The sequence below is a fragment of the Octodon degus genome, unplaced genomic scaffold (genome assembly GCF_000260255.1).
Source record: "Octodon degus isolate 3935 unplaced genomic scaffold, OctDeg1.0 scaffold00052, whole genome shotgun sequence".
Lineage (NCBI taxonomy): Eukaryota > Metazoa > Chordata > Mammalia > Rodentia > Octodontidae > Octodon > Octodon degus.
The window spans coordinates 1,357,270-1,366,857 of record NW_004524628.1 but is presented as its reverse complement, the minus strand read 5'-3'; the positions used below and the strand labels follow the sequence as shown (position 1 = coordinate 1,366,857).

General features: G+C 40.1%; 1 protein-coding gene across 1 annotated transcript in view; it reads right to left on the bottom strand.

Moving 5' to 3' along the window:
- The window catches only part of Ckap2l (cytoskeleton associated protein 2 like), a 28,139-nt gene that overhangs the window by 10,386 nt on the left and 8,165 nt on the right, over window positions 1-9,588 (bottom strand). The window contains exons 4-5 of the mRNA XM_023717361.1: window positions 5,796-7,003; window positions 2,038-2,245 (exon numbers count right to left, since the gene is read on the bottom strand). Of these exons, the coding sequence (XP_023573129.1) occupies window positions 2,038-2,245; window positions 5,796-7,003 (1,416 nt within the window). The remainder of the gene's footprint in view (window positions 1-2,037; window positions 2,246-5,795; window positions 7,004-9,588) is intronic.

The following is a 9,588-nucleotide window of genomic DNA, read 5'->3' as shown; positions in this document are numbered from 1 at the left end:
TATATATTTATTTTTTGTATTTTAGGGAAGGGTGTTCAGGGTATACAGGGTCTCACTGTGTAGATCTGACCTGTAGTGATCTGCCTGTTTACAGCCTCCTAAGAGCTGGGATTATAGGTGTGAGCCACCGTGCCCAGTCTCGGTGGCCGGCTCAGCACACTCAAGAGGCAGAGCTGTTGTGGCATGTGGTGCTTGGGATTGAACCCCAGTCCCTACGCTTGCCTAAGCAGGTGCTTAGTCAGCTGAGCTATCTCACCAGCTCAATGTGTTTTCATTTCCAACAGACAGCATCTTGCATTCTCCTATGTCTAATGTGAGTGGTACCTGGAAAGTTTTGTCTCCTCAAGGAAGCCACTGACATATAACCATGAAGATATTAAGGCTGCAGCTGCTTCACATGTGGGCTCACTCTGAGAGCCCTGGCTTCTATGGGCTCCAGAGCACCCCCATCAGACTGTGCCACAGTTACCCTCTGGGACAAGCTTGATACCACACCCTGTTGGTGTGTGTCTCACAACCTCACTTCAGTCCCCTTTTTCTGTGGAAATCTCTTCCTAATAAATGACTTCCACACAAACCTTCCTTTCAGAATCTGTTAGGGATCTATTTCAGAATCTATTAGGGAAATACTTGTGAGTAATGGATCTCAACATTATATTTTTTTATGGACATATTTTTGTCACTTGGCCCTGCCTGACTGATAAAATATATTAGCCAAATTTGAGGGATACGAGAAAAACAGAATAAAGAGGCAAATTTATAGCATCACACATATTTGTGAGAAAATAAGAAAGATTGACTTAAATCATCTAAGTTTTCAACTAAGAAGCTAGAAAAAGAACAATGCATGCAGTAGGTGCATAATCAGAGAGCACTAAAGGGGTGAAAGACAGTATTGGACCCTTCTTCACCAGTTACTTATTAAAAACTGTTTTCTTTGGAGGCAGACAGGGACTGAAAAGCAGTTAGTTTCTGTGGTCATTGGTCTATCAGTCTTTTTCTTTCTTTCTTTCTTTTTTTTTTTAATTTTTATTTATTTATTTATTTTGTGGCACCAGGGATTGAACTCAGGACCCTGTGCTTGCCAGGCAAGCACTTATGCTACTGAGCCATCTCCCCAGGCCCCAGTCTTTTTATTTCTTGAGTAAACTATAGTAAATTCTGTATCTTTCAGGCTTGCCAAATATTTTTCTGTAATCTCTTTAAAAGGTCAATGTTACCAGCCAAAGGACAGAATGTGCTTGCTTTGGGCAAGGACCTTTGGATAGTTCCCGTTTTATTTTAAAATTTTGCCGTTGGAGAATCTCCTAAGGATCATAGCCTTTGCCTATCATCCACTGGATCCTGATCTGAAGAACCCAAGGTAGAGTTTAGATAACATTTTTAGCTACCAAGAATACAAATGATACTTCCATTTTGTAGGACCTTGCCTTCTGATGTTAGTTTTATATCCAAATGCTAATTTTTTTTGCCTTCTGGACCTTGATCCCTGAAGAAGGCAGGGTGAAGACTACATCTGGATCCTTCTGGTGCTGGACTGCTTGGGTTACTTCTTAAATTCTCCACGCCTCAGTTTCATTTGAAAAGTGGCCATAGTCACAGTTACAGTGGTAATCACATGAGACCACAGAGGTCACGTGCTTTCAAAGCTCCTGGCATACAAGTTCCACTATTTTAAGTGCCATTCATTACTATTATTGTCACTATGATTATTATTCTAGATGACAGAGTAGCTAAATTTCTGTTTAAATAAGGATTATCTACTCTGCCTTATATTTAAGAAAAAATGCTCAGAAATCTCTGAGACTCTGGGCCAAAGCTTTGGTTTTAGAGAGCTTTGTTTTTTTTTGTTTTTTTGTTTTTTTTTTGACAATACTAGGGCCAAAGGGCCTTCTAAAATTTTGAGATACTAAGTCACTAATTTGTCTAGTCTCAGCCTGAACTTACAATTCTCTTACCTCAGCCTTTCAGAGTATGGGGATTACAGCCATGTGCTAATGTCCAGAGGGCCCCAAACTCTTATTTTTCCCCGCTTACCTCTTCAATGAGCCTCAGACATTCTGCCAGAGTGCTGTTAATCTTATTGCACAGGTTCAACTGTGCTTTCTTTTCTTCCTCTTCTTCTTCCATGCTCTTCCAGAATGAAATATTCATTTGCTCTATGACTTTTCTTTTTGTTTTAATTTCCATAGGGGGCCGTTTATAGATTTTCCCCTTAGATTTCTGCCATTCTTCTAGCTGTTTTCTGTTATGCAATTAAAGAGGAGAGAGGATGGCTTTAGTTTTTCTTCATACATGGTATGGTTCCTAAAGTGTATGATATACAGTGATCACCTATGACTAAACCTTCAATTATAGGCAAAGAGAACAGAATTAAAAAAACAATTCCAAACAGATAATGGCCATACTGGATGGTTCTCTCCTGTCAGAAGGCAGATTTCAGGTGTAGTGACACAGTCTGTAGTCCCAGGCTTGGGAGGCTGAGGCAAGATGATTGCCACGAGTTCAAGGCCAGCTAGTGAGTTTAACGTCAGACAGAACACAGTAAGACCCTGCCTCAAAAACAGAAACAACAAAAACCCCTAGAGGCAGATGTTAGGGTAACTAGGATCATGGGTGGCTATGGCGATAGTGCTTCAGTCTTCCTTAGTTTTGAGATCATTCCTGGTTATTTTTGTCAGAACCCCCGCCCCCCTCAGAGATCGCTGACACGGCGCTCCGTTTCTCCCACCACAGACTTGTTACTCGACCTACACCCACCAAAATGGCATTCTGTCCTCAGTGGGGTTTCGGTGCTCAGAGTGGCCAACTTCACTCAGCTCCTCAGCCCTCTCCAGACCACACACACCTCCTTTCCTTTCAGCAACTAGATGGATACCTCCAGGGCTCTTAAGTAGCTGGTCATGCCAAGTCCTAACCCTTGCGTCTTTCTCTTTCATCCTCTCTATCTTGCTTCCGAACAGGCCACGGTCTACATTTTGGGGGCAGAGGCACCAAGACATCTCTTAGGCTGTCCAGTTTCTTTAAGTTACAACTATGTATTTATGATTTCGAAGTGTGCACTTCAGTGTAGATTTCTTCCTGGACGCTCAATCTTTGTAGAATCTACAGCCTAGCTGTTAGGTTTTGCTGTCTGATAGATGTTTTAAATTTAATATTACCCAAAACAAAGTTCTTGATTTTCATCTCCAAATCTGCTCCCAGTTTTCTTTACTTTCCCAGTCTGCCCACTTTCTAGAGCCAAAAACTAGGAGCTATCTCTGAGCTTTTCCTTTCTTTTCTTCCTACTTACACATGACAGCAAGACTCACTGTTGCCTCTGTCTACGCTACTACTGTGCTGGCCTATGCCTTTTTCACCTTTGTTGGACAAGTCAGAGCAGCTCCTAATCACCCCTGGCTTCCACTGTAACCTTATCAAATTCACTGTACAAAGTAACTGATCTGTAAAATGTAAAGCAGACCATGTCATTGCCGAGGGGTTCCTGGGACTCTTGGAATGAAATTCAAAATGTTCTCCATGGCTGCAAAGCAGCCTAACCTGGCTCTTGTGTGTAACTCCACACTTGGGCCACCCCTCTCCCTGGAGCATGAGCCTCATTTCCATGCTCATTCCTGCCTCAGGGTCTTGCATCTTCAGGTCTCTACTCGCATGACACTTTCTTGAAGACAATTATCTGCCATTATCCTGTCTTATTTAATCAGTGTGTTCATCCCATCTCCTCTATTAGAACATAAAATCTATGAGAGTGGAAATAGACGTCCAGTGCCTGGCACTGTGCTCAGCACATGTAACTATTTAGCACCTATAGTAACATTCACTACTGTTAGTGTGTGATTACGTGGGAAGGGCCCCAAGTCATGTAACCATGACTACAATCAAGATGTGAGTCTGTCCTAACTCCTTAAAACATTTCTTTGTGTTACTTCATAGTCAACAGGGCCCCTAAGCCCAGCTCCTAGAAATCACTTGTCTGCTTTTGTCTTTATATTTTCTTTTCCCAGCATGACAATAACTAATTTTTAATAAATGAATGCCATTAGTTCTTTTGCTTTTCTCCCTTTGACTCCAGGGAACAATTCATTCATGCTTACTTCATCCCTGACTGCTCTCCCACTCATCCCTTTAAGCATCTACTCAGTGGTAGAAGCTGGGATATCTAACATGTTTTTCCTCTGGTTCCTCGGCAATCTTTCTATCTCCTTATTCTTCTGTCAAATCATACAGGAAGAGGGAACCTTCCTCTTCTGAAGCCAGCTTACTCCTAAGAGCTCAATGTCATTGCATTTTTCTAACATTCTCCATCTATGCACCAAACCACAGCTCTAGGGAAGGGCAGAGACTGTGTTCACCCCACACCATGTAACACCTGACACCTGCAGGCTTGAAGGGATGCCTGGTGAATAAATGATTTCCACATTCCGTCCCTTTGGAATCAAATACGCTTAGCAGGCCACACTGACAAACGCTCTGCTCTGACCTAGGCTGGAAGGCCAGGTAGCAGCCCTGACTTTATTTTCGATTTCAGCTAACTTTATGTGCTCCTTCACCCCTTGTCAGGTATACACGGGTGCTTCTCTTGGGAGGTTCTCCCACATTATGGTACTGTTTAGTCCTGGGTGGAAAGCATACAAACCTCTTTGGCTCATGCATCAAAATTCTTTCAAACACGAATGTTCATAAAAAGCCCCAGGAACCTGAGATGCTGATCTTCATCATCTCCATGCTGATAATTGTGCCTCTGCTTTAGCTTACTTTCTAAAACTCAGCTCACTCAGAATCATGGAAACGTTCCGTTTTTGCTTCCTTGCTAGCTTTACTAAACTCAATCACTGGTGTTCTGCCAGGGAACAGCTCCTCGCCTAGTTCCTGCCTGTGTCTCGTTCTCCTGATTCCTCCTAACCTGCCCTGTTCCCTTGCTCTTCAGTATTTCTTGGGTAGACTACATCGACAGACAGCTTAATTTCCTACTCATCCAGTCTCTGTATCTCAATTTCTTTTTAAAGATAATTTGAAACATAGAGTTATAGAGAATGACTTACAGTGGTCACTCACTCATCGTGGAGGTTAAGTTTCAGATAACCCAGTGAGAAGTGAAAAATCAGTGAAGTAATATTTTAGCATTTATATATACTTTAAGGCTTTAAAAACCCTTTCCACACTTCTATAAACCTTTCTCACACTTAAAAAAAAATACTTCTAATGTTCATAGCCATTTTCTAAAATTGTAAACCTACGTAATTTTAACTACATACATATAGTTTGGTACTGCAAAATCCTGTGATATAGCGAAAAATCTGTGATAATTTATGGATTTTTTCTTTTTTTTTTTGTGGCAGAACCGGGGATTAAACTCAGGCCCTTGTGCTTGCCAGGCAAGTACTTATTCTACTGAGTCATCTCCCTGGCCCCCTAAATATATATATATATATATATATATTTTGGCAGTACCAGGGATTGAACTCAGGACCCTGCGCTTGCCAGGGAAGCACTTATTCTGAGCTATCTCCCTGGCCCGGTGACAAATAATTTAGATTAATATGTTTTGAAAATCCATGAAACAGATTCTGTTAAAGTCGAACCACAAAATAGTGAGGGACTACTATATGACACATGTAGCACCTAGCTGTCAAGTCTTAATATTTGTTAGTTATTTCAAATCATTTTTTTAGGTAATGGCTAATAATTAATTACTTAGAAGTGATTATTTATGACCTATTTCCTAAGTAAGGATTCCTGATAGTCAACTTACCTACTTATTTTAGGTTGAAAATGACTGAAATTAAGACAATTACCTTCGATCCTCTGCTGTTGTCTTTTTAATATTGGGATTAGTTTGGGTACTATTTGGAATTCCTTTCCCATTTCCGGTTGTAATACTAGCTTGAGTTTTGGGAGCTGTCTTGCTCAGGAAATGCTTTGGGGGAAAAGTCTTTTTCAACTTGGGGCCCACAGTCTGTGCTCTTTGTTGAAAGCTGTTGGTTCTATTTGCCCTTATGCCAGGAGTGGTTGGAATGACTGAGTTGAAGTTGGTCAAATTAGGCCTCCGGCTTATGGATTTTGATCTTTGCAGTACACTTGTCTGGGACCTAAAACAAGGTTGTGCTGTCTTCTGATCTTGCTTGATGTTTGGAGGTCGGTTGGTAGGTCCTCCCTGCAGTGAACTGGGGCGTGGCCTGGTGTTGGCATGTTTTAGTTTCTCTTCAGTATTAGTGTATGACTGCACCTTAGTTACTTTTGATAGTTCATATTTACCCTTGTTAACCTTTATATCCTTTATGTTCTTGATCTCTGGTTTCTTTGGTGCTTGAGTCCTACTAAGGGTCTGAACGAAGTGAGAGGGAACTGTCCTTGAGGGCTTTTCTGGTCTTGCAAACTCTGCTCCTTTAGAGAGTTGCTGTAACTTTGCTGGGAGAGTCCTTATTTGTGTTTTTCTAACAAAATGCTTATTAACCTTATCTTTCAGAATAGCACTATTCTCCAAACTTTTGCCCAAAACTTGTTTACCAGTCAAGTTACTCTTGGTTTGATTGTAAGAGTTAATCCTTGCCTTGTTTGTGCTACACAATGTAGGATCTGGCTTCTTAGGTTCTGATAAGGTTTGAGGTATGTTCTCTTTGTTCAACTCTATGAGAAGGCCATCCAAAGATTTGCATTCAACGTGGGTGGCACCCACAGAACCTGTGTGCTTTGCATTTGCCTGACCTGTTATCTGCTGCTTTGCAGTTGTCAGTCCCTGTGCATTAGGTGACCTCATGGGCTTTCCTTTAGCAGATGATCCAGCTTCATGCTGCTGGTGATTCTTGCTGGAAGGTTTACAGTTTGAGTTAGAAGAAACACCTCTTGTAGTCAGACTTCTGCCCACTAGTTTGGGTGCCTCTAACTTTGGCTTCTGGGACACTGTTATATTAGCTGGTCTAGACTGGGGTTTAATGCTGATGGGCCTTGCAGCTTTGACAGGCAAAACAGCATGGTTGGTAACATCCTTTTTGGGTTTAATGGTCTGAAAAACAGAAAAATATATTTTTTAAAAATTTATAATAGCTTACTATTTTTAAAATAATGATTAAAAATAACTTTTTCAATACATGATAGGAAAAACTCTTTTATTGAGAATTTTATTTAAGAAAATAGAATCATGAGAAAGGAAAGGATGACCTTAGTAATAGATGGCTTTCATAACTTGAGTCTATTTGAAGTGTACCGACAGAATTAAGCACACTCAGTGAATATACAAAAATTGTTGTTTCAAAAATGAATTTGCCTATGTCAAACAGGGCTTGCTAGGTGCCCATCATGGGCACTGGGAAGGTACGTCTGTAATGAACTTATTACTTATGTTAGGGTACCTCTCAAATTCTTCCTTGTACTTTGCAGAGTCATACAAAAAAACAAAACAAAACAAAAAGACCCAACTTTTAAAAAAACCCACTGCCTTCATAAACATCACAGCACCAGTCAAAGAAAAAAAAATTATTCCAGGTTAAAAAAAATCTCAAACCTGTAGGGCCTGCCCCTTAGCTCAGTTCTTTAAGTGGCTGCTTCAACAAAGTAGTCAGGCTCAGGTTGCTGTGGTTCCATCCCCACAACTCAAGTCAGCCAAACCTGCCCTGAAGGCATTTGGAGCAAAAACAAACAAACAAACAAACAAACCCCTTAAACCTATCTTGTTCTAGGAGATCAGCAATGAAGTGATAGATTGGTGGCACTGAGATACACTGGACATTATCTTGGCAGACATTTAGCATTTTGGCAGAAAGTCGTCTTTATGAATCAAGTCAGTACAAGATTTTAAGGTTACATTCTTTGCAACTAATAATTAAGTGTCTTAGTCATGTGATTTAATTTTGGACAAGAAAGGGAGAATCAATTCATAGGAAACTTTGAAACCTAGAACAGGGAATTCAGAAATGATACCCATAAATACAGGAGTAAGCCACCATGGGTTCCAGCACTTCTGAGGTGAAAGCAATTATTTAGAAAGGAGAATCTCACATATTTAAGAGTATATGTCTCCTGGGAAGATCTGGAAATGCTAAGTTATCATTCTGTATTTTTGGCTTGACATTGTTGTGAAGGATCACTATGTAAACTTGGTGAGAAAAATAAAAAGGAAAACTGTAACTACATGCCCCTTTGGCCAGTGGCATCAGAGCACGAGGTGCTGCTGAGGGAGAGCTAGGGAGGGCTGGAGGTGGGAGGCAGGGCTGGATGGTAGGCCCACCTAGTTAGATCCGGGTCACATTTCGGCCTCCACATTTCTATGTGCCTCAGAACTGCATCACTGCTTAATGAAGAAATGGGGATGTTTGTAGGAAAGCTTCCAAATCTGTTTTATTTTTTGATAGTACTTCTACATTACAAATATTGAGATATAATTCATACATCATAAAACTTACCATTATAAAGAATACAAATCAGTGGATTTTTGTATAGTCACAAATGTGTAAAATAATCACTACTAGTTATTGTCAGAACATGATCATTGTCCCAGGGAGAAATCTGGTACTTGTGAGCTGTTTCCCCTTTTCTTTTCCTGGCAGCCCTTGGCAACCACTGATCTACTTCTGTTTCTGTAGTTCTGCAGAGGTCCCTATTTTCAACCTCTTTTATACAATGAACCAGGCAACATATGGCTTCTGATGTGTGGCTCCCTTTATGAGTATAATGTTTTCAAGATACACCCAAGTTGTAGCATATATCAATACTTCAAAACCTTTTAAAAATTTAATAAACTTTAGTTTTAGGTTAACATCAATAGTGGGTTCTCATATACCTGTTTCCATACATGAATTCATCATTGTTTGGGGCTTATAATATTCACTTGTGTAGTTACATACACTTTGGTTTTCCACTTATCAGTGGATGGACATTACCTTGTTTACACTTTTGGGGTTTGGGATAATGTTGCTATGAATATTTGTCTGTAAATTTTTATTAATATATATTTTCAGTTTTCTTGAGTATATAGCTAAAAGTACAATTTCTGGGTCATATGGCAGACCTATGGTTAATTTTTGAGGAACTGTCAAGCTGTTACCAAAAGTAGGTGCACCAATTCACATTCCTACCTACAATGTACAGAGGTTCTAATTTCTCCACATCTTCCCCAAGACTTGTTATTATCTTTTTAATTATAGATACCCCAGTGGGTATAAAGCAGTATCACACTGGTTTTCACTTAATTTCCCTGATGTATGAGTATTTCTTCATGTCTTTATCTTCTTTGAGAAATATCTATTTTTTTTTAAAATTTTATTTATTTATATGTGTGTGTGTGTGTGTGTGTGTGTGTGTGTGTAGCCAGCTCAGCCTACCAGGGGGTGGGGCTGGCTGGCATGTGGTGCTGGGGGATTGAACTGCGGTCCCTGTGCTTTGTCAAGTTTGTTCTAAGTAGGTGCTTTAAGACCACTGAGCCATCTCACCAGCCCCGAGAAATATCTATTGAGATCCTTTACTCATTTTAAAATTGTGGAAAGAAAAAGAAAATTGGGTTGTCTTTTAATTGTTGAGTTATTAAAGTACTTTTTGCATTTTAGACACTAATCCCTTATCAGATTAAAGATTTGAAAACATTTTTCCCATCTA